Genomic DNA, 26,143 nt, shown 5'->3' with positions numbered 1-26,143 from the left:
AAAAACGATCCGACAGTAGCAAGCTTATCTCTGCACAGATCTGCAGAGGAAAGCGGACGGGGTTCCAGAAGAAGAGTTTCCTGAATCGGTGCTCTAGCAGGGCGTTAGTTTCTAGGGATGCTCTTCATGCCTGACCCTCCGGCTCACACCAGGAGCAAACACAGGGCCGTTGTGCTGAGGACTCCAGGCACGTGGGGGCAGGCCCGGGAGAGAGGCGGCTGGCGGAAGTTACTGTACGGCATCACTACTGTAACACACACACACACACATGCACACACGCACACACCTGGCTCCTGGCACTATGGGATTAGAAGATCCCAAGGGAACAACAACAAAGCAGTGGATTTCAAAAACTATGGTCCGATAAAAAGAAAGCCAAGTTTGAGTTAAGGAAAGAAGTAAAGGAAATGTTTTGAGCTGGGGCGAACTTGTTTTTTAAAACGAGCTCACGGTATCCGACAGGCCGGAGGAGGACTTGCACATTCAGACTGGGCCTGGCGAGGAGAGGAAGTCAGGTCCCACTTAGATGAAGTGGGGAGAGGTGTGTGAATTGTAAGTCAGAGTCCCTGGCGACAATGAACCACGGAAGGAAGGAGTGCTGAGAGCAGGGTGAACTTGGACCGGAGTCACGTTCAAAAGTTCACTGACCCGGCCGGCGCTACACAGCTCTGCCCAGTGAGCAGCAGATTTACACGCGGTAGCAATCCACTCTGAAAACCAGATACCAAAAAACCTCAGGCTGAGGGGACAGTACCTGAATGCCCCTACAGAAACTCCCCAACCAGAGGGAAGTCCTGCGGTCGACCGCATCCAGGACGTGCAGGACTCCCCTGCTTCTGAGTCCAGACCAGAGCATGAATTTCCTCCACGGCGTTAGCTGAAGGTGAGGTTTGACCATTTGCTCCAGAAAAACACATACAGAGCACACACATGACAGCTGCCTATGGAGTCTCTTCTCACAGGAAGAGAAGCTAAAAGGCTCCGCCTTAAAATGTGTCACCAAGTTCCAGCAGCGCAGACGGAGGCCGGAAAGAGAGGGGATCTGTCATGAGGTCTGCTGCTCAGACTCGACAGCCTCTCAGGGGTGTCCAACCTTTTGGTGTCTCTGGGCCACACTGGAAGAAGAACAATTGTCTTGGGCCACACATTAAATACACTGCAACAGGTCATCACACACAAAAAAATCTCATAACGCTTTAAGTAAATTTACGGTTTTGTGCTGGGCTGCGTTCACAGCCATCCGGTGCTTGGCGCACGGCAGGTTGGACAGCCCTGGATGGTGCTCAGAGGGGAACCCGATTCTGTAACCAGCAGAATGTGCTGCCGTAGTGGCTACAGCCAATACCAGCATCACTGACATCAAGGCCTGCCTTCGCAAGCGGTGCTTGGGTCTGCAGAACTCAAATACAACTAAACGAAATAAAGCAGTGACTTTGGACAACCCATTTCTGAGGACTGAGTACTGATACTAAAGTAACAATTGGGACTCAGAAACCAACAAATGTGTCCACACTACATCCACCTACAGTCCTAGTGAAGAGACAGTTTACAAGCTCAGTCTTGTTTCTACTACATGCTGCTTTTTTTCTTAAGCGAGTGACAAAGGAAAGGCTCCTGGTAGTATTTTTGCCTTTGCCTTTGACCATGCATGGGACATGCTCACATGTTTGTACTCATCGCCTGTAGCGATCATTCTAAAATAGACCCAAAGACCTCTGCATAATGGGCACAATGGTCAAGAGCAGGCATTTTGGACCTCAACAGTGGATGGGAACCTTTCTCTGACAATTACAATGTCCGGTCTCCCTCTCTCTAAAGTAGGCACACGAATGCTTCCCAGGGGTGTTATAAAAATCAAGTAACATTTCAAACCCTTAGCAAAGTAAGGACTCAAAAAGTGGTTAACTCGTATTATGCAAATGGCCGTTAGACCTCCCAGAGTTGGATTTCTTTGTACCGGTGAGGCTGCACAATTAGTAACAGGGTTTGGAAGCCAGTCTCAAATTGACCTTAACAAAAGCCACGAATCAGTAAGCTTCTGAGCGGGGCGCGCCTTTCTCCTGCCTTCCCTGGTATTGTTTCGTGAAAAGGTTCCTCGTGCTCACAGACACTGCTGCTTGTTCACAGCTACAGAGAACATGGGATTCACTGAAGACATGTTTAATCGATAGCCAATTTACTCCTGGGGCGGAAGAGACTTTCCCATCAGCGCTAGGTGTGGGCGTCTGCTTGATTACATGGAGGGGACAGTGACGTGTAATAAATTGTAGCTGTGAATTTGAACTTGCAGCCCATCCTGCCCATAAGCATTTCATGATCTTTGTGTCTTGACAGACACTCCTCACAACATTTTGTACAAATCCTTAAAAGTAAAGAATATTTCAATGAGGTCTCGTTTTTAGCCAAAGGAGATCATTGTTTAGCAAATTCAACTTAAAGAAAAATCTCTTTTAAAAGGAAATTGTGTTCTTTTAACCTAAAACTCAAGGGAGTTACCAAGAGCTTTAATTAAATGCTGTCAGAAATGTCCAAGAAAATCCTTTAACTGTATCTATATCAGCATTGAAAACATTTCATTATTTTCTCCAATGCAATTGTAACCTTAACTATATCTGTATTTGTTTTCATGTGTACGCGAAGAAATAAACCACAAATGCTATTTTCTTGAGCATTAGCTTTTCTTCCACTTCTCTTGGATTTTAAAAACTTTCTAAATGAAAATTACAGGTGGCCAATAGACCTATGAAAAGATGCTCATCGTCACTAATCATCAGAGAGTGCAAATTAAAATCACAGTCAGCTGTCACTTTACACCCGTCAAAATGACCGTCATCAATAAATCAGCAAACAAGTGATGGTGGGGATGTGGAGGGAGGGGAACCCAGGGACACTGGTGGCGGGAGTGCAGGCTGGTGCAGCCATCTCGGAAAACAGTGCGGAATTACTTCAAAAATTAAAAACGGAACTGCCTTATGACCCAGCAATTGCACTCCTGGGTATCTATCTGAAGGAACCTGAAACACTAATTTGAAAGAATACGGGACCCCTATATTCACTGCAGTGATGTCTGCAACAGACGAGATTCGGCAGCAGCCCATGTGCCCATCAGAAGATGCACAGACGAAAGTGCTGTGGTACATTCACACCATGGAATGCTACTCAGCTGTAAAACAAAAATTTTAAAGAAGGAAGCCTTACCTTTTGTAACAGCATAGCTCAACCTGGACAATATAAGGCTAAGTGAAATAAGCCAGTGAAGAGAAAGACATATACCATATGATTTCACTTATATGTGGAATCTAATGAACAAAATAAACTAACAAAATAGAAACAGGCTAATAGGTGCAGAGAAGGGTTGGGGAGCTGAGTGAAAAGGGTGAAGGGATTAAGCAAAAGAAAAGAAACCCAAAACCAGCACCTCATAGACAGACACAGGCTGGCGGTAGCCAGGGGGAAGGGGGACTTGGCTTGGGGGGTGGAGGCACAGAAGTGTGGGGTGCGGACGACGTGCTATGGACTGGACACTTCAGACCTGGATGATTTTCTTGGTCGATGTCCCTGCAATAAGTTCAATAAAATAATTTTTAAATAAAAAGTATGACCATGGATTTTGCGTTGTTGAAACTGTCATCCACACCACTCTGTAACTTGGAAATGAATACTCTTCAGAGGATTTTCCTTGCATAATTTAAAGCAACCAGCAGAGGGCAGAGCTCAACGCTGCCTGCTCGGATCTCTGGGCGTGAATGAGGAGAAATTACAGAAAGTGGCTGAGGAGTTCTATTTTTGATGAAAACGCAGCACCTCGGTTGCTATATTTGCATATATGCTGAGCTCAGAGACAGGCCAAGAAGAAATGTCAACCTAATATTCTCTTCGGCAAAAATGTGGGAATAAGAACCAACACCGCGACAGAATAAATCACGGTGGCAGAAACGCTTCGACTCAACGGAATAAAGAAAGGGAACGATGCGAGGTTAATAGTTTGCTCAGTTCATGTGGACACGTGATGTACAAGTAAATAGCTCACAGACAAAATCGGGGATATTTGGTATGTGTGATCAGAGTAGAGACTATAGAGTATTAAAAATATCTCTATTAAGAGTAGAGAATTGTAGAATATTAAAATGTGTAAAAATAAATCTAGAAAAATAACTTGATCTATACCCATATATGCAGTCCATAATAACTTCTTGACCTACAAGGCAGACCCTATAAACAAGATTATTGAAAAGGTTTTAAGATTTTTCTATAGGGTTATTTGAGACTTTGATTTTATCCTCAGTCTTAAAATTCTATAATTTCAATGGTCTACAACCCCTTGTACTTCAAAAGCACATTTCAAAAGAACAGGCCAATAAATACATAAATAAAGAAGCAAAAGGAAGACAATTACCTGGGGACGTTTGCCTGGCATTACAACAAATATCACATAAGATTAAATTTCATATTTCTTAAGATAGGGTTTTATTGTGTTCATTTCCAAGTCTGAATATCTGCATCTTATATTTCTCAAGGTTTTTCAAACAAGAACAATGACAGAGAAAGTTCTTGTAAGAAATGAAAGGGCACATTAGTTCCCCTGAAGATTCTGTTAACTCCCTGGAGACCAACTCAACCTCAATCTTAATATCTCTCCCCCCCTCCCTCCACCCCTCCCCACTTTGGCCCCTCCCCTCTCCCCTCCCCACCCCTGCCCCTCCCTCTCCTTCCTCCCCCCCACTCCTGCCCCTCCCTCTCCCTCCTCCCCCCCTGCCCCTCCCTCTCCCCCCTCCCCTCCCCACCCCTGCCCCTCCCTCTCCCTCCCCCCACTCCTGCCCCTCCCTCCCCCCCACTCCTGCCCCTCCCTCTCCCTCCTCCCCACTCCTGCCCCTCCCTCTCCCTCCCCCCCACTCCTGCCCCTCCCTCTCCCTCCTCCCCTCCCCACCCCTGCCCCTCCCTCTCCCCTTTTCCCCTAGCAGTTTCTCAACTGCACACAAGAAGTAAACCAAAGGCTTAATGAGTAGCCGGGGGAAAGTGTTCCATCATTAAGCTTAGTTCTGGCCCAGCAGTGGAGCACAGACCTCTGAGAATTCGAAGACAGGACCTCCTTGCAGTTAAAGAAGAAAGGCCCGGAGCAGCCTCCACATCTAAGCCATGACTCATAGTCACAGAACACGTTTTCTAGAGCGAGGCTTTCCCGAACCGGGCTGATCAAAAACCCCAGCATCCAGAGAGCAACCTCCTCAGACCTAGTCCACCAGACTCTCTGGAACTGGAGCCCAAGAATTAGTTACGATTTTAGAAAGCTGCCCTGGTAGCACACGATGGGGCGGAGAGGAACAGCGGATGAAGCTGCAGATGTAGCCGGGAGGCAGCTAAGTGACAGAGGGCCTCGTAGGCCTTGCTGTTATCCAGGGGTAAAGCATCTCCAGCAAGTGACGCATGGTCGCCCTCGTTTGGAGAAGGGAATGGGGGGCAAGGATGGAACCAGGAGACTAGTCAGGAAACCCCCGCAGGAGTCTAGACTCGAGGTGAAGGCGGCTTACACCAGAGTGACAGCCGAGGAAAAGAAACAAGGCCAGGGTTTCTTGATGAACCTTTGAACCCACAGCGCACAGCAGTAGATTCGCCTGGAGGGTGAAGAGAAGGCACAAGCTATGGAGTCGGCTTTGGAGTCAGCTTTCTTGGGGTGGATTCCATCTCTGCCACTTAGAAACTTTGGACAGGGCAAGCGACCTAGTCTCAGCGTTCCCATCAGAAAACAGAAGTAGGATTAAAGAAATGAACTAGTTAACTTAAATGAGTCAGTCGACGTGATAAGTTAAACTCTGACCAAGCACAGCGTTCGGCCTTTAGTGAGCAAATGCAAATGCTGGCTGCTACCGGTACTTTTTGTGGTTACTGGCGCCATAAAAAGCTAATCCATACAGCCGACTCTGGAGAGGTATATTTTTAAAGGGAGAAAAAAGCTTCCCTGATGTTGAATATAAAGACTTAAGACCACTTTCAGCTTTCCAGAACTGTTGCCGAGGAATGTTTTGCTTTTCTCAAAAATATACAGAGATGGTAAGTAAGGAATCAATACGACGGCATGTCATAGAAACAAGAAAAAAGTTCCAATTTTCTGACTCTCTCCTCCGTTCCTGGAGGGGGGGGGCGGACACGACACTCTCTCCCGTCTCCCTGCCAACTCTAGGGAAACAGCACCACCAGCAGGTCCTCGCTGCCTGTCTCCAAAAGGAGTGTGAAATCCCTGCTTTGTCAAGATACCGTTTTTTAAAGATGTACTCGCAATAAAAGTCACATACTGAAACTTAAATTAAATTTAAAATAAAGGATGCACCCAATAACGGTTGTCAACTGAAATAATGCTATACTGCTATCAGATTGGTGTCCTCTAATTCAGGGGCAAGTTCTTAAATATCAAATCAATACAGCCTACACTGAGAGCGAAACTTTATTAGGCAGCAAATCAGACATTAGATGCCTGAGTGTCTACTTTTTTAAAGTACTTTGAAAAGCGGCATATGTAGGCCAGTGTCTCTGTTTCACAGTTTACACCGGGGGAAAGTAAGTAATTGGAAGCACCAATAGCCAGCACCTCAAAGAGCTGTGACTTCCTGCCAGATCTCAGACCCTGCCTCCGGAGCGCCCCCTACTGGCCAGACCCTATTGGTCAAGAGTTGGAGAATTCTCAGGTACTTAACAGGATTTCCATCTGGAACCTCAGCCTGCCTTCTGCGGCCATCTATTTCCAATTTGAAAAACACCTCCTATCATAGTGTATATCGGTTGCATTTTTAATATAATACTGAAAAAAATGCTTTTCTCCACCACGTCCAGTGATCCCAGGATAGCTCTTCATTTGTCCATAGGTCCTCTTCCCCATCCAGCTTCAATAAATATATACACTCGACATACAATCAACATTTACAATACGATGCAATTTTCAGATTCAGAGCAGTTCCGTTATTCTAGTCTCTAACCTCAGAGTTCTATTTTGGCTATGCTTTCGATACCATTTTCAAAGATCCCCTATCTCCTTGCCCTGATGGGGTCAGGAGGGGCTTCAACACGGCTCAGCGGGAACCTTGAGAATCCGAGCATCAGAAAACAACATTCACTAGGTCACTTTTCTCGCACATGAGCTGCCATTGCGGGCTCTCTCCCAACTTTGAAGACAGCAGGAGACTAACTCATTTCTGATCTGCACCCGAGGTCAGTGCCCTCGGTCTCTGATCAAAACCGACCTGCGCCCACAGGAACCTCGGACAGCAGGTCTCCACCGGAAGTGCCACGGAAAACTTCTCACTTTTCGGGTCTTCGCTTCCCCGCGGCAATGGAGGCGCACCCTCCGGCCCTCACTTCGCAGGCAGAGCTCTCTTGTCACTCAGCCTTCTCGGGTGCTAACCCTGAGCTCCACTCTCTTCTAAGGTTGTCTTCCATCTCTGAGTCCCCAGTATGCTGGGTCCCCAGCATCTCTTTCAGTGATCTCCACAAATGTCCAAGATTCTTCCTAACAGTCACCTGACTCAGACATAACGCAACTGGTTAAGCAAATGCTCATTACCCAGCTACATTTAATGAAGGCATGGGGACCATTAACAACTGAGCACACAAGGAAAGTCAGAATGCATCTCAGTGGGAAAAGCTTTTCCCTCTGTAACAGAGGCAGTGTGGCCCTCGGGGAAGCAAATGGAACTGCGTGTCAGGAGGCCAACGTGCTGGCTCCGTGGAAACTACGTCCGCCACAGGTGAGTCGCTGCACCTGTCCGAGCTTCCGGGACCCCATCTGTCAAACTGAGAGACCTGGACTCAATGAAATCGCCGTGAAGGACTTCTCCAGCTTTGACATTTTACTGTCCCATTGCCAAGTAGAAAGTCAATCAGGTGAGGACAGCGCACAGATACACGGCTTGCAACAGGAGAAACAGGAAAATCCCCCCCGTAGCCTGGGAGCATGTTGCGTAATGTGAACCAGAGTATCACAAATCAGTAACTTCTGCCAAGTGGGAGATGCTGTTCCCAAAGCATTTAACCTACATCAGTCGTACATCAGTCTGTTCTGCATATAAAATCCTGTAAACACCACAAAGTAAAAGAATAAAGCACAGGGGAAAAGTCATTCCCACCGAAACAACACCCTAGTGACCGTTTCACAGAATATGCGCCGGAAGGAAGGAAAGCGCCATGTGCGTGGGTCTATCCTGTGCCGTGACGAGTTCATGTCAGAGACGGCCAGAACTGCAAGAATACAGGCGTTTGTGTGGAAAAGACATGCGGGTTATGGTTGTTACAACGGCTTTGTTAACTAGAAACGACGTCATGAGGCACCTGTAAACCTGCTTTTGCCCACCCCTGTGCAAAAGGTTTTCGAAGGCTTTGTGCTGATAATTGAACTTGAAGCAAGAGAGAGAATGAACATCGTTTCCCAGTACTTCAAGTTCATTATTCTATAAAATGAGGGTAAAACCCATCTCATCAGAGTTGTTACGAAGATTGAATGAATTAATATTTGTAAAGTTCTTAGGGCAGTGTCTGGTATGTAATAACCATAGTGTGTTTTTAAGTACTCAAGGCAATTTTTAAAAAATAGAGGCATGGAAGTAACTGACAATGCCCAGCAGACGGTCACAGACTGGAATGGGACCCAGGACTAGCACATAACTCACAAAGGAGGCAGTGGAGAGGGCGTGAAGTGGATGCACGCACAACAAGAACAGAAATGTATCTCCCAGCCAGATCTGGCAAAAGGTTTTACCCAGCTTCCTGCTAAGAAAGGACTGAGATGAAAATAGAGCCACCTAGATTTTAATGGTCTGTATTGCATACGTTAACTCCTTCTTTCTGCTTGTATTATAAATGCATATGGTTCATTCCATGTATGAATTATCATTCTAAATCAGTTTATTTATCGTCAATTAAAGGACTCCTTCTGGAATCGTTCCCAAATTAAAGTCTACCTTTCATCATAATGTTGGATGGCACCACAGCTGTGTGAACGAACTGCCCTTGACCCTGAACTCACCTTGACCTTACAGGCAGCAGTCCACTCACCTGCTCACACTCTCTACCACATCACCACTACAAACCACTTTACCTGTCAAAAGATTCACAAAGCCACCCTACCTGAAGCTTCTCCTCCAGACCTCGAGAGTCCTGACTCCCCAACTTCCTACCACCTGACCTCTGGTGTTGTCCTCTACCTGGGTAGCCCACTCTGGCCGCCTCTCCCACACCAACATCCTCAACTATTACTCTCGCTAACCATCAAGATGCACCCACCGGGCAAAACACCAACCTCAGACCAGTGCAAGGTTTCACCTTCGCCACCGGAGTGCTGGGACAGAGCCGTTACCTCCCGTCCGCCTGGCCCCTGCAGGCGCCCGTGTCCTTCCCCTCAGTTCTCAGCCCCATTTCTGCAGTGTCCCAGGAAGCGTCTCCCGCTTTTTAAACCCCTGGCCTCACCTACCCCAGTGCAGAAGGTGAGGACAGGGAGCCAGCAGCCTCCCTCAACTTCCCATCACCCACCCAAAAGAGCCCACCTCTGTCTGGATCCTTCTTCCCAGGTCTGTGTTCACACAGGTGTTCCCACTCCTGTCCTGGGCCAATCCCCCCATCTGTGCTATGCATCCCGCCCCTTCCAGCTTTCTCAGGACCTATCAACTCTCCTTTCTCTCCCTACCTTTCAGCATTTCCTTCTCTACCCTCTCCATCAGCACCTACACGTGTTCTAACTCCCTTCCCATGCTTAAAAAAAAGATGAAGAAAAAGAAAAAAAAGCAGGAATGAGCTTTCATTCCCCACCTGTACCCCACCCTATGTTTCTTCTCCCTGACACAAAACCTCTGGAGCCGACCACGCACCCCACCGCTCCCCCTGTATCTCCCACAGGCACCCTCGCCCTTCCACCCAGCCCTCGGTGCCACGGCGCCCACTCTGATCCCTCCCCGCGAGGTTATTCACAATCCTGTTTCGCAAAGTCAGTGACTGCTTTTCAGCCTTGATCTTACGTGACCTCTTGGCAACACTTGGTATCACTTTATGTTTAATCTTCCTTTTTTCTGTTCTGCCTCTCTCACTCTCCTTGCAGCCCCTCCCCCTGTTGGTTGCACGAATGGTCACCTGTATGTGGGGAGCTTCTTGCTTCTCGCTCTGCAGGCACGGTCCGGTACATAACGGCCTCAGGCAGCGTGTCCACGCCGAAGTCCTCAATCTCTCTCCCAACCCCCGGACACCAGCAACCAATCACTCTCACCTATCCCTCAGTACACACTCAGTGAAACCTAAATTGAACCGTCTTCCCAACCTGCTCCTCCTGGGCATTATACACAGTACAAAGCACCACCCTCTACCCATTCCCAGAAATCCAGGCCTCCCCTGTGTCTGCCCTCCCCCTCTGCTTTCGGGTCCCTGAGTCTTTCCACTTCCGTCTTCCAAAGCGGCGCTCTTCAAAGTATGGTCCTGGACCAGCAGCATCATCATTACTGGAAACTGGCTTGAAACACAAGCTCTCCAGCCCCACCTGAGAGCCAAAGAATCAGAACGTCTGTGGGTGGATCCCAGCGACGTGTGGTTTAATAAGTCCTTCAGGTGATTCCAATATCCGCTGGGGTTTGCCAGCTAGTAATCTAAGTATCATTAGAACTACACTCTTTTCATTCCGAGTTTCTGCTTACATGGTTGCAGGCACTATTTCCAACACCCACCCACCCCACCCCCAGATTATCAAAACATCTTCCTCAGAATCGCCCAGCTTCCAAACCGTACCCACAGGGCGCCCCTCAGTCCATGCTCCATGAACACCCCGATGTCCTCTCTAAAACATGAATCTGATCGCATCACACCTCTTCCCCTAAAACCTTCTGGCAGCTTCTAACGCCTTCAAGATTGAACCCCAATTCCTAAGCTCTTCTTCAGGAAGCCTTCATAAATGGCTCTGGGTGCCATCTAGCACCTTTCTTAAGACGCCCCCTCTGCCCGTGCCTCCTCATGCTGAGCCTTTATGCTCCAGGTCATGACGACCACTGAACAGCTCAGAATTCTTCCATCACCCCCAGTATATACTGGGCCATGCCCTGGCCGGGTAGCTCAGTTGGTTAGAGTGCCATGCTGACATGCCAAGGTTGCAGGTTTGATCCCCAGTCAGGGCACATAAGAGAATCAACCGATGAATGCATGAGTCAGTAGAACAACAAATCTCTCTCTCTCTCTCTTTTTCTGGCTCTCTCTGAAAAATCAGTAAATTAAAAAAATGCTGGGCCACCATGTCTATCCTTTTGACAGTAAGCCAACAAGCACAGGAGAGTATCTGCATTTTTCATGGAAAAATTCAGTACATTGTGACTGACGGGTAACCACACGTGGTGAGGGACAGAAAGAAAAGTCAAACTCACACAATAAACTCATTTTTCACCTACCTCACCTGAGCACAGACCTGGGTGTGCAAACTAGAGTCTACAGGCCACGTCCAGCCAGCTGCCTGTCTCCAGAACTGAGTTCAGCTGGAACGCACAGCCACACTTATTGCTTACACACTAGTTACGTCTGCCTTCACAGCACAACGGCGGGGTTGCGTAGCTGTGACAGAGACTGTAACATATTTACTAAGGCCTAAGATACCTTCTAGCTGGCTAACTTTGGAAAACTCTGCCAACTCCCGCTCTAGACAATAAAGATAATAAAAAGGGAATAAGTTGGTCAGGTTTCCAAAGTGCTGTAAAAGTCAGGAGGAAAAACTAACCTTCTAAGCTCCTGGCTGGGTGATGGTCGCTCAGCCCGTCTGTTTTGCCGCAGACTTACGATGCTATCCCGCTCCCGGCCCTTGAGAAAAGGCGAGGAAGGCCACCAGAAATGCGAGTCACAGCCACAGCACTAATTAGTGTTCAATGCACCTTCAGGTGAAGGATCAGAAAAGCCATGACGAGACAAGCTGGGCAGAGTCACCCATTTTAATAAAAGTCCATCCTGTCAATGCAACATGAATTCCGAGTCGCTGGGGCCCTGTTGGCCAAATGAAAGGTTCCAGGTGGGAAAGACAAAACACATCGCAAAGAAGAAACAATGGCGTGGCCTGGAACAGCGTGACTGCCACTGATGTGTTTTTAAAAAGCAATTTTTCTAGGAAGAGACGGATAGCTGTAGGAGGGGAGGCGGGATGGGGGGATGGCAGAAGGAAGGGGAAGGGGACACTGGCTGAAGAACACGTACGAGTGACGTGTGGACACAGGCAATGGGGAAGGAGTGACTGTGGGCGAGAGGGGTGGGCTGGGTGGGGTGGGCAAGAGGGAAGAAAAGAAATTGGGACAACTATAATAGAATAAACAATAAATAAACAAATAAAAATAAAAATTGCTTTTTCTGCACTTCAGTGAACTTGATGGTTGGAGATTTTTCTAAAATCCATGAAGCACTGGTAGCATTTCTTCTAAGCTCAGAGAACTCTGTGTCGAGAAAATTACAACCACAACCCTGGTTTTGCAATGGTCCTCTGGAATTCAGAATAATGGGGAGGAAGTCACCTCTTCTGGCTTCAAAAGTCAAATACGTAAAAAGCAGCACATATTAGAAATGTACTGAGTCACATATTAAATTGAGAAATAAAATCATCTCAAAACATATGTTCTTAGACTCCTATGTACAAAAACTTGGTACCAATTACTACAGGATCCAGTGACACTCCCGTTCACTGAGCGATGACCTGGGACAAGTTACCAAGCATTGCAGGGATAATAACAAATGTGACGGAGTCCGGGGAAATAACAATTTTTTAAATATATATGGAAAGCCTTCCGGACGTAACGTGACCCATCACACACGCTGCCCTGTGGTAGAGACAGGTCGCTAACACAAGGAGACTGGTTTCAAAACCGCAGAAGTCAGCAGTCTGCAGAGGAAGAAATCAAGTTGGCACTTTGGCTGCATAGCCACTTAGTGCGTTCTTCAGGCAAAAAGTCTATTTTATAAATTAAAAAATTAGATGAAACTGCTCTTTTTAACCAAGAATAGTAAAGAGAATTCTTTGTGTTTGCATTTATTGATTGTTCCTTTCAATAACTTTTATCCCACAATAATTATCCAACAAGAAAATCCGCCTCACTCCCTGCGGTGAGGTCCGGGAAAGAGAAGAGCAACGCCGTGGGGCCAACCAGCCTCTCGCCCTTTCTGGTTCCCCGTCTTAGGAGCTCGGTGTGAAGCTGACGTCCATATTCTTTGGGGAGGCGCTACAGAAGGTGGTACTTTCATTCCTTCATGCCACATGCTCTGTACGGCCAAACGTTGACGCACATGAACACAGAGACCTAAAGCTACAGGCGAGTGAGTCTTGTGCTCAGTTACGCTTCGCAGCACCAGGGAGAGCGTGTCGTCACTGTGGAGTGGCGGTGGCCGTGACACCAAGTGGGCCACACGGATTCACCTTTACAATTGGCGCTCACCTAACCTCCTAGCGTTTCCTACTCTCCATTCACATTCCACTGCACCCAGAAAGGTCTGGGGAGGGAGGACGGTGTGGGGGCGCGCAAACGTGATCATCAGAGCAGTAAAATTACAAGTAGCAAACAGACTAAGAAGGAATGGCAATAAGCCCAGAAGCAGAGGTCCACAGAGAAAACTCCAGGCCAAAGACTTCTTTCCAGCTGCACCTCAGGAGACTCTCCTGCACCTGGCTACCGCAGGCACTGCCAGAAATGGCAGTTCCTCAGCTATTTCCCAGCAAACTCAATTTCTGGTCATTCAAGTTTGCTACAGTTTTCCTCTCCACTTAGGTCGGTACACTTCACTGGGATTAACAGGTGGGAGCAGAAGCAGGAAGTACTCACAGGGTCCCGGACAGGAAACCGACAGTTTCATCAGGTGGAGGATGCGTTTGGAGGCCCAGAGAGGGATGTGGGTCTTGAGCTGGACACGCATGCCAGTGTCGAAGGCAGGAGGAAGATCACGGACGTCCAAGGAACTGGTATTTGTCTGAGGGCTTTATGCAGAATGCACGTCACAGGGTTTTCTCAACTACTGACATTTTCTGCTGGCTAAAGCTTTGTCGGGAAGGGAGGGATGTCTTGTAGAACATTTGGCAGCATCTCTGGCCTTTACCCACCAGATGCCAGCTGCACCCCCCATTATGATAAACAAAGCCATCTTTAGACCTTGCCAGATATACCCTGGAGAGGCCCATGGCCTTGAACAGAGAACCACAAGGCCAGAGTAAGGAGACTGGGCAGGAGACCACTGCCAGACAGACCTAAGAAGGTAATTTAAAAGACCAATTCCAGAGGAGGGCAAAGGGCGGGGGAGGAATTGGTACAACTTTAATAGAATAGACAAAAAATTTTTTTAACTTGTATATAAACAAAAGATTAGTTCCATATCCAAGCAGGTGATGGCTGAACCGCAAGGGGACTGCCCCGATTCCTCTCGTATAATATGGCCTCATAACCCAGAGCCCACAATCATCCAGAGAATATTCCAAGCCCACCCTGTGCAAAATCCTCTCTGCCTTTGAAGCCCCCGTCATCCTGTCCTGTCATCATGTGTCCCCCCTCGTCACAGGCACTGATTGACCGCCTCAGCCGTACACTTACCAAGGTCCTTGTCACATGGGCCTGTGTCTTCCCCTCAACACCTCCTCCCCCAGCGCCTCCTCCCCGACAGTCCTGTGGGCCTGAGAGTCCCAGCCAAGAGGCTGAGCTTCTCAATTCGAGTGACAGGGCACCTTCCACTCTACAGACTAGATTTCAGAATCAGTATGACAGCTCCCTCTCTGAAATTGTTCAGTTATTAAATTGATTGGGATAACACTGGTTAAAAACATTATATGATTTTCAGGTGCACAAGACTAAAACTCGACACTGAAGTTCTCTACTGCCCGCCCACCATCTGAAGTTCAGCTCCTTCCATGACCTTATATCTGACCCTCTTACCCACAGTGCCTCACCCCCAACCCCTTTCCCTTCTGGTAACCAGCATGCAGTTGTCTGTACCAACGAGTTTGTTTGTTTTGTTATCCCGTTTGTTCCTCTTTGCTTTCTATCCACATTTGAATGAAATCATATGGTTTTTGTCCTTTTCCATCTTGCTTATTTCACTGAGAATACTACACTCACGATCCATCCAGGTTTTCACAGTTGGCGACATTTCCCCTCTTTATGGCTGAGTAGTACTCCATTGTCTTTATCTATTAACCTGTTAATGGACACTTAGGTTTTCCCCACAGTTTGGTCATTGCAAATAATGCTGCAATGAACCTAGGGGTACACATCTCTCTACCAATAAGTGTTTTCCTATTTTTAGAATAAATCTCCAGAAGAGGAATTGCTGGATCATACAGTAGTACTATTCTTTATTTTTTAAGGAACCTCCGCACTGTTTTCCACAGTGGCCACACTAACTCAGATTCCCAGAAACAGTGCATGAGGGCTCCCTTTTCTCCACAACCTCTCCAACACTTGTTATTTCTCGTCTTGTTAATAACAGCCACTCTGGCAGATGGGAAGCGCTGTTTCATCGTGGTTTTGATGGGTATTTCCCAAATAACCAGCGATGTTGAATATCTTTTCATCTCTGTTGGGCATCTGTGTATCTTCCTTGGAAAAGTATCTGTCCAAAGAAAAAGTATCTTTCCTTTTGTTACCCTCCTTATCATGGATTCATGCAATGGTTACCTGGCTAATGAAATCAATGTAAACCATGGCTACAAAATGAATTTTGGTGAGTAAAACCTTCCATTGTACTAGTGGTTTCTGTGTTGAGATTAGAGAAACATTTACAAGAAGAACTATTCAGCTAAAGTAATTTCAAAAACTGGTCTGCAAAGTGAGCATAATTTTAATTTAGAAGAAAAACAGCTTTCTGAAAGTTAATAGTGTAAACAATGTTTCAAAGACAAAAATAAGCAAATAAACATGTTTATTTTCTTAGAGCTGAAAGGTATCATAGATTTTACTGCTTCTCAGAAAAAGATTTATGTGACTTTGACTGAATAGCATCTAGTCCTCTTCCTGCTCTGAAAAATAATTAATTCCAATATAAATGATCGATTCTATGTGTTCACTTGAGTCTTCATTCTGACCACTGGTAACAATGAAGAGCGTACGTTTCATCAGTTTTTTGCTAGTGGCTGCTGTTGGTAATCATCACTGACTTACCTCTCAACAGGTTCAAGGTCGTATTTCTTTTATTCCTTTTTGGACTGAACTCTCATGTCTTCCTTTTCTTTAATTCGAGCCTCACTAATACCCTCATCCAAATCTATGTCCATTTAAATACACACCAAAGAGCTCTTGCCCATAAGAATGGGGATCGCTACTTATTTCGCAAAATCAACAGATCTGCCAAACTAAAAAAGGTCCGGCACCCAAAAACATGCATCCAAAAATATTCTACGAAAAGGACATTTAAGATTACTGATAAAGGACTGAGTAGGTATAACCATACACTCCTGCCAAAATTCTTGAGTCAAAGTAGGCTTGCTTGATTTTTTGCCTGTAAAGCAATAATATGATATCCAACATAGTTATGACAGAAGAAATCTTAGAAGAGCTTGCTCAGGCATCACCAACAATTATGTCAGATAACTGTGGTTTGCTGGAAAATAGCTGCTGACGAGAAAAGGGGTCACAATGTGCATTAAGGCATTCAAAGGAATAGGGATCTTAAAGGGCCATATACTGGACTTGTTCTTGCAAAACGACCTCCATTCACAACTAACAGGCAATGAGCCAAGTCTGTGGTTGGCAACAGGCTGGGCACTCGCCTGTCCTCTCACAGGTGGCAGGGCAGGAGCCCAAAACTTCCAGTTCTGTGATTGTCACAAGCAAAGGTTTTTCGGTTTATGAGAAGGTGGAGACTGGAGCAAAATTTCCAGGAGAGATTTTTTCCCCCACACCTGTCAGACAAATGACTACAATGGGTTCCAGAAGAAAAACATCTCTCCTCAGACCGCAAAGAATCACGATGATCTTCCACTCAACAATACAATCTAGCAAGTCACAAGCAAAAATATTCTCTGTGTTTTCTCTTCCTGGCTTTAGAACTGTTTTAGCTTAGAATCCTTTCCATTTGAATTCTAAAGCAGAAACAAACAAAAAAGCAGACGGCAAACACGAGGATACTGAGAATAAGAAGTAGGCTGAGAGTTCCTAGGTCCCTGGATTAGGAATCAAAATGGGAAAATGACTGCAGACAATCCTGCTAGGCACTTGAAGCTCAGTCTTTCTCTCTGGTTTGTGAGGACACGGCTATGAAAAGGGCTGGCAGCCTGTGGATGGCCAACATAACTGTGAGTAGCATGGCCTTAACTTTGATCAGCTAAGAAAGTCGGTGATGTTCCACTCAGCAAAAATCAGACTCTAACCTTTGGCAGGTAATAGGCTAGGTGTTAGTGTTCTAAATGAAAAGAATTTTATTCAAGAGAAGTATTTAATGAATACCACTTCTGTCCTTAAAACATTTTCCCCTTAAAACTCATCAGTCTTCTCCATCTCCATAAACCATGCAACTGTCCACCAACTACTTAAATCCCCAAACCAAGAAGCCATCCTTGATTTCCTTTCTCGTTGCCCCTGGTCTAACCCAGGAGAGGAGCCGCCAGCACTACCTCCAGAATCCACCCCACACCTGCTGCCTCTGCTCCGTGTCCCTCACCACCACCTACCCCAACCTCTCGCCACCATCTCTTGCTCAACTACTACAGTGCCCCACCTGGTGGTCCAGCTTCTACTTCTGCCTGCTGTACTTTACCACTCAAAGGCCAGGCTATGCAATCCATGTGCAATACAGAATATGTTCCTCTCCTGCATAAAAACCTTCCAAAAGCTCCCACATTTTTTAAAAAAAGTCAATGTCCCTTGCATGGCTCCTAAATCCTTTCTGTCCTCGTCTCGTGAGACTTCATCTCCACAGGCCCTCAGTCTGCACCTTGCTTAGGCCATGCTTGTGCCCTCCCTGGGCCCTTTGAACTTGACACTTGAGCTTCCTAGGATGACCCTCCCTTAGACCTCATCTCGTGACTCCTGAGTGAGGCTTCCCTCTATATTCACCCTGCCTCAACCCCCTTCACTCTATCATGCCACTTGGGTTTAATTCCTTCATACTATTACCTATGCTTTTATTTGTGTGTGTGTGTGTGTGTGTGTGTGCTTTAATGTCTCTTCCCACTATGAAAAGTATATAATTTGGGGGAAAACAAGAATCATATTTCTCTTGTTCACTAACATATCTCTGGAGCCTAAAACATTGCCTGGCCTATAGAATGCATTTGGTAAACATCTGTGACTGAATTCACATAATGAATCAAAGCTCTTTGCCTTTGCGTATTCTTGAAACTTTAAGGTAAAATGTAAAAAAAAAAAAATGTGACTTTCTTTTGGATAGCATTTCTAAAGCAAAATATCAGGCTCTACGCATGTATAAAACATTTCGATGAAATCAAAAGGGTGGGCTGGAGGAGACTGATCTGTAAGCAGAATCAGTAACATCCCCAATCAAAACTCTGCTTCTCTAACCACATGTGGGAACGGAGAAAGGAAAGGGAGAGCAGAGCAGGGGCGGGTGTTCTTAGGGAAGGGTGCCAAGTTGGGGGTGGGAACAGTAACAGGTATAAACTCATTCCCAAAGGGAGCCCTGTCTTGAAGGGCAACTGTCCCCGAGAGAACCGTTGGTTAGCAATCCTCCCCGGCGGTTTTCCAGAACCCGGCAAAGAGACTAATTATCAGAAACCTCTCTCCACAGATAAGCGCATTCCTCATCATTCCCCCACTAATATCTCAGTCTGCACACCTCCCTGTAGTGGTACCTCTTCGGAGTTTTGGAGAAAACCTAGACCACGCATAAAATAAACGCACGGTTCTATTACTGGAGTGCTGTTGAAGTCTATGGAATATCGTTTCTCAACAGAGCTCCTTTAATTCTGTAATTGTTTTGTGTGCAGTTTGGTGAGAGGTGCAGGGTAATAGCAATGAATAAAGCAAGAGGAAAATACAATCATAAGGTGGTGGGAAGAGATTGCCCATTCTGTGAAAATTATTTCCTAGCATGTTAAGGGTTTTTGTTTGCTGTCTGCTTTTTGCTCTCTGCGCCAGCCCACTGCCTTCCAAAATGACAAGGCTGGGAGGAATTATTAGTCTCTCACACACCGCAATGGCGCAGGGAGGGGATAAGAAGCAGCCAGTTCAGTGACTGGAAGAAAATGATTAGAATTATCTTACTCTTTGCCGTTTGTTCCAATTCTGCATTTAATGAATAATAACACTGTACTTCTGAGGTTTAAAGGAGGAATGTGCAGTCAACCTGGGAACCGTTTTAATCAAAAAGCAAGCATTAGACATACCTAGTGTTTGCCTTTGTTTGCACCATATTTATTTTAATTCCAACTTGCAAATTGACCTATCTTCTAGAACACAGCTCTGCAACACTTTCAGCCCACCACACTCCCTGGGTACTGTCTCTTATCAATAAGACACAACTCTCACAAAAGACAGAAAAGGGAAGAAAAAACTTAAACCATTCAATTCTTTCCACAGAAGAAAAAGATCTACCTCACAGTGACTAGCTGCCATGTCATTAAAAAATACATAAATAGGTAAGTCTTAAGAAGGAAGCTTCACAAGTCTCAGCACATCCTAGGAAATCTTCTTTCGTGTCTTATTACTTGGGTTTATTTCCTTCATAGTAGTACCTATGCTGTCAACAAGATCTCACAATTATTTTATGTGATTTATTTTCCTATTACTGAAGGGAGACTCAGAAGACCACACGTTGTAATGGGTAAAGAAGAGAAAGAAGGAAAACAAGCACAGAGAGACATTTTATCATTGACATTGCATCTTGATCTCGGACAAGACTCATTTTCATTGTCTTTCAAAATTTGTCATTATTTCACTCCTTACTCAAAAGCACATACATTTTGAAGAGGTCTGCAGAGTAAGGGGAACAGGTGGAAGCAATGGAACCATAACCCATCTACCTGAGAACTCCGCTTCATGATACCCTCAGCACACGTGGGCCAACCGGACCTTTAATTTTCTTATGAGAAATTCATATACTCATCACAACCAATGTCACACATGTACCACGTACCTGAGAAAGGTTAGTAATACTCTGGCTTGAAAATGATAATCCAATCCAACTATGCTGATATTCATTATGAACTGTGAATGTGCCTTTGGAATTACCGTTCCGCAGTATTAACTCTCTTGGTGACAGGGAGCTGGGGGAGAAAGCAGACAGTGCTGCTTCATGTCAATATTTTATTTGTAGATGAGTGACGAGTACAATGAAATAGCGTTCTAGGGCCCGTGGAGACCTGCGACCCCCCGGGACCAGAACTCTTGCCCTGTGGAGCTGCTTCTGAAGGAATGCCTATGACCAGCGAAGTCAGAAACACTGATCAGAGCCACTTTAAATCATCACTGATTAAAGCAGGCTAGACAACGGTCAGGAGTAGCCATCTGTTAAGGAAAGGGGGATTAGCAAATAAAGAATATCCTAGAAATCTTACCATTTGCAACAACATGGGTGGACCTAGAGGGCATTACGCTAAGTGAAATGTTTAAGAGAGAAAGACAAATGCCGTATGGTTTCACTTCTATGTGGAATCTAAAGAGCAAAATAAATGAACAAACCAAGTAGAAACAGACTCATAGAGACAGACTGATGGTCGTCAGAGGGGAGACGGGGGTTGGGAGGCTGGGCCTGTATAAGGTGAAGGGAGTAAGAAGTACAGATTGGGGAGGGGTCCAAACTGGCAGTTACGAAATAGTCACAGGGCTGTAACAGACAGCACAGGGAACAGTATACTCAACGATATTGTAGTAACATGTGTGGTGCCAGAAATAGGGTATTGGAAATAGCAGGGGGATCACTGTGCAAACTTTATAATCGTCTAACCACTATGCTGTACACCCGAAACTAATACAAAATAATGTTAAATGTAAACTGTGGTGGAAAAGCAAAAAGAAGGAGGAATGCCCCGGTGAAAAAGGCGAGCGTAGAAACAGTTCGGGGGGCCGGGTAGAGGCAGGCTGGCTCGCACGCTGGTGTTTAAACGATGGGGTGGGGGGCCCACACACAGCACAAGTCCTGTTTCCACGCAGTCTGCCCTGGGGACAGCCGGGACTCCTACTTACGTCGAACGGGGCCGAGCTGGACTGGGCGTTCTGACCGCACGGCTCCCTGAAGCAGTCGCTGAAGGGAAGGAGAAGACCCATGGCGAGGATGCGGGAGCAGAACTTCTCCGCCTCTTCCGGAGGCCCGTTCTCCTGCTGGCTGAACAGCTTCTCCAGCAGAGTCCGTCCTGCGGAGGGAATGGGGATTAGAAGGCAGCGCTGACAGGTCACCTGCCTCAGAGCTCTCCCCGAGGAGAGGACACGGGTAAACACAGCCAGGGAGCAGCAACACAGTTGCCACGGCTACTGACGTGTGCAGAAAGCAGCCTCTCCAACTCGCACAGAAAGAGAGGCCTGAGCGACTGCGTGGGAAAGGGCAGATCTGGTTTTCCCTCCCATCCTCCCAAACACCTCCCACTCCAAATAGAGGATGGGTCATGTTAGGAGCCTGTACATCTTCTCCCGTCTAAGGAAGGGCCCCAAGATTTGGGATGTCACTGGTAAGCCTCCTTCCTAGGAAGCAGTGAGTCACCACCACTTGCCTAGGGAAGGTCAGGGGCTGACAGGCATGACGATGGCAGGAGGGGCGGAGAAGAAGAGAGGGGGAGGTGGGAGGGAGCTGACCAGCAAGAACAGCCACCCTGAAGACAAAGGTGATAGAAACTCAAAAACATCTCCTACGCACCTCAGAAGCCTAACTGGAGCGTAGGTCCAAACTTGTGTTTTTATTATTGCTCTGAAAGGGACAAGAGAGGAGAAGTGGCCGAGGACCTCAGAGGGCCCAGGGCCACCTGCTCCCTTGGTTCTCAGTGCTGTATGGACCTTGGACTCACCCAGAGAATAGAGTGGTGGAAGTGCCTGGGTTAACACGCCTTTGAACTGCCCCCTTGCACACCCCTCCCTCTAAAGCCTGACCACCCTCGAGAGACCACACAGCCTTGTTAGCCCTGGGGTCATCTGACCCCTGCAGTGCTCTCTCCCACCTTCCTGTAATCTTCCTTGCATTCCCTCCTCAATTCCAAATGCACACAAGAAGCTGCAAACTGTAACTGCTTGGAAGCATTCCACCTCAGTCTGTTGAGATCTTGCTCCCAGATGTATTCTCTGTTTGACTCAAACAAAATCTTTATAAAAATTCCCTACAGGTTTGGACATTCTTACATTGGCATTGACTTGGCATAGTCATCAGGATTCAAAGGAAGCCCACCCTGGCCCACTCCACCGAATCAGACCCCCTTCTAGGTCCTAGCTGGGCCCGTTTTGCTCCACCAGCACCCTGCTTCTCATTGGATGAACTTGGGGGAGTTTTCTCTCCAAAGCCAAGCTGATCTGCTTTAGGTAGAGGTTCCTGACTTTATGTGAGCTGTTCCTAGGTGAGTGCTTTTAATTGCAGCATTTTAAAATTGACTCACAAGAAACATTAAAATTCATGTGGGTAATCACGCCTCCAAGGTTCACAAGCCCTTCAGTGGTCAGAGTCCAATCCGTGTAGACCCTCACCTTGCAAGTGCCTACAGAAATGGAGAGATTTCACTAAAAATAACACCAGCTTCAGATGGCTGAAGTCATCCTGCAATCCAGTTCCCACCTTGCTTTCTCCCGCCTTCATATAATCTTCCTTCCATTCCCTCCATTCTACATACAAAAATAGAAGCTGCAGACGGCTATTCTAAGAAGCATTTTCTCAGTCTGTGGAGATCTTGCTTTTAAGCATATCCTGTTGGGCTCAAATCAGTTTTCCTAAAAATCCTCCAAGGTTTGGACATTCTCACATTGACACAGCTATGGCCATAGCCAAGTTATTCAGCCTCTCCTGGGCCTCAGTTTTCTCATCTGTAACTAGAAATAATCATCCTCATTACCTTCTAGGGTTGTTGTGAGGACTAAGTGAAATAAGCTTATAACAGAAGTGAACATCAAGTAAAAAAGATACCCAAAGAGAAGGGCTACCTGGGCTCAAATTTAAAAGCAGAGCCTAGTGGGCATTTCTAAACAGGGGTGGTCTCTCATGCAAACCACACCTCAGGGAGAAGCCTGCCCTGAGCTGCCTGCCTCTGCACTGAACTGTGTCTCTGCCTTCTGAGTCAGCCCTAACTCATCAGGGAGTTCCTGGAATTGCATTTCAACCAATAAGGGCTGAGGCTTTCCCCATCCAATCAGAGCTGTGCAGCTATAGCTCCATCAGTATCTTCACCAATCAATCAGAGTGGCTCCATTCTAACCAATCAGAACAGTGCTTTTTGGACCAATCAAACTGTTAGGATTTGGAGTTCTCATTTGCATGAGGATAGACCAATCAGAGACCAGGGGTGGGACTTCAGTGTATAAAAGTCAGCTCCCCAGGGGCTTGGGGGGACTGCACTTTCCCTTTCCACCAAAAACTTAAGGTTGCAGTTGCATCTGAAGCTGAAACACCAAAACTATCTCTCCAGAACGGAGGGAAGCAGATCAGTGCAGGGCAGGACAGAGCTGTCTAGCTAGAGGATTCGCCTGAGGGCTGCCTCGGCCCAGTGCCACTGTGCCCCAGGGCCACCACACGGCCATGCTGTTCCACAGCCATGCTGCTTCCTAACTGAACCGGAACACTACTGAGCTGGTCTACCGCCATGTGGTTCTCACAGCGCTGCTACATCACACTCAGTGCTGTTTGCACACCCCCAGTGGGGGGTTCCAGTTGGCTCTGAACTGCCACCAATGACCATCAGTTGACACAGGTTTGACACAGGGCCCAAAAATTGTCACCCGTTATTTTTCTCAAGCTACAGCTCAAGGGCTCTGTACTCATAAATGGGATATACAAAATTTTGCTTCAACAAAAAGGAAGAAAATCATAAGTAAACGATAAAATCATCAATACGTATCCATAATCTAAAAGCATTAGAAAAAGTATGATTGTAAAAGCATTTGAAAAAGTAAAATAAGCAAGGCAAACAAATTAAAATATCTTTAGCCAAGGTGTTTTTTTATATGCAATAGATTTTAATTATATTGCCAAGGTAATATAGTATTTAAGACTCTGTTTACTGTAATTCCTAACCTCTATTTTGTTTTTTTAAAGCTTTCATTGTTTTACTAAATTTATTAGATTCATGTTAAAAATAATCTGCATCCAATGCCAGTGAGGGAACTTACTAATCATTAATATTCTCCAGCTATTTCTGTACTGATCCTCTCTCCCAGGGACACTTACACACCCTCGTTAATAAAGAGCACTGCCTTTATCACACAGAATCAGGTTTGCAGCCCCGCACTGCCTGTAAATGCCCCTTCTGCACTACCAAGCAGAAACCACAGGGCAAGATAAACCTGGCAAGAGCAGCCAGAGGGACACTGTGTGAGGACACCATCACAACAAATGCAGTGACCCTCTCGCACACGCAAGAAGTACACTCGTCCATGCCTGCACTGGAGTTCTGTTGGGTGGATGAGCAGCGACACTGTGAAAACTAGAAAAGCTTCCCTTTGGACAGAACTACGCAAAGTCAAGTCCTTTCCACACCTATTGTCAGCTTTGTGAAGCTGAGCAAGAATTAAGCATCACAATTTCAAAGACACTAACAGGGATGAATGGGTTCTGGCGCCTCCCTGAGCAGGAAGGGGCAGAGCCGAAACTGGGTGCACACCCACTCTCCTCATTTTTATTCCAGGGATCTTCCCCCTCCGCATCGGCCAGCAACTTTGGGGAAAGCTTCTGACCAACATTCTGTACTGAGATTTAAAAGAAATAGACCACGCGGTCTGTGCTCTGCAGGGACTAACAATCTAGTTACAATGACCAGCATTCAAGAGGGAACATTTTTAAAATGCAGGCTTTTTGGAACATGCTATCTTAATTAAACATCCTTAGTGGAATTGGGGGAGGGGAGAAGGCTGCAAAGACAAGATATAGCAAAGCACTCAGGAGTCTATCATTTGCCACACAATGTTCTAGGTGCACCATCACGAAGAAAACACGCTCCCTGTCTTTAATAAATAATGATATAGTAGTGAGAAAAATGTTGGCAGGTGCTCTTGTCGAGGAAATGCAAAGTACTGGCTCCCAACTGGCGGTAACGTGGATATCTGGCTCTTTCTCCATTTTCCGGAAACAGTAAAGTCTCCAACAGGAAGAGAAACCATCAGCTCTAAAATTTTCCCATACAGACAACAGACTTGCAACTAGCCTTGAGGAAGGACGTAGCTTTCTGTTTTTATTGAACCCAGATAATAACAACTTGTTGCTATTAAGTCAGTGACGACCCTCCATGTTCTGTATTTTAGAGCCAGAAGAAACCTTAGTGATTATTTCGCTCAGCCCTCTAATCTTGCCTGCAAAGAAACCAATACCCAAATGTTTCAGTAATGTACCCCAGGTCACACATGGAAGGGAGGACGAAGTGTGAGTTTTGCATTGTTTTATAGTATCATTCCTATAGGATCATGTCCCAGAGTATCATTCACTTACAATCTTCTGTTTAAAATGTATAAATTTAGGAGCTTGCAAGCACATCATTGATTTTTTCCCTTTGTGTATTTTTTATGGTTGAAGGATGAAGAGAATACAAGTGCAATATTTGAAAGGCATCAACGTAAGTTTTTCTTTCTTCCGAGCTACATATCTTGTGCAAAATGAGAATTAAACAGAAGTCCCATTATGTTAAACTTTTTTCTGATGTTACAGCTCAGACATACGTATCTAATAAAATCCCCCTGAATGCCACATTACCTATCAACTGAAATAATGAGAAGAAATGAGGTTGTTGACAAGCACATCTAGAATTAGACATTAGTGGTAATTGCTTAAATTTCCTGCTAGCAAATACAAAGATATCACATACAGGTATCATCATATATTGATGGCCTGTCCTAGATGAATAAGAAAAAAATCAGATAAGGCCGATTACAATCAAATAGAACGTAACGTGTCTAGTTTCAGATCCAAAATGCTGCAAGTTCTACAGGAAGGGGAAGACGCTTATTGGTATGGATATCTAGGGTTGTCTCCAGAAAAGGCAAATGACTGCACAAATCCTTAAAACACACGACACAGGACACACGAGGAGAACTCAGCCCAGAGCCCA

The 26,143-nt window shown here is 46.0% G+C and overlaps 1 protein-coding gene across 1 annotated transcript in view; it reads right to left on the bottom strand.

Moving 5' to 3' along the window:
- FMN2 (formin 2) overlaps nucleotides 1-26,143 on the bottom strand; it is a 262,700-nt gene that overhangs the window by 219,139 nt on the left and 17,418 nt on the right. The window contains 1 exon segment of the mRNA XM_053667283.1: nucleotides 21,105-21,271. Within this exon segment, the coding sequence (XP_053523258.1) occupies nucleotides 21,105-21,271 (167 nt within the window).

The sequence above is a fragment of the Artibeus jamaicensis genome, unplaced genomic scaffold, assembly GCF_021234435.1.
Source record: "Artibeus jamaicensis isolate MK-2021 breed Jamaican fruit bat unplaced genomic scaffold, CSHL_Jam_final contig_467, whole genome shotgun sequence".
Classification (NCBI taxonomy): Eukaryota; Metazoa; Chordata; class Mammalia; order Chiroptera; family Phyllostomidae; genus Artibeus; species Artibeus jamaicensis.
The sequence above is the reverse complement of the archived record's forward strand: the minus strand, read 5'-3'. Positions and strand labels throughout refer to the sequence as shown.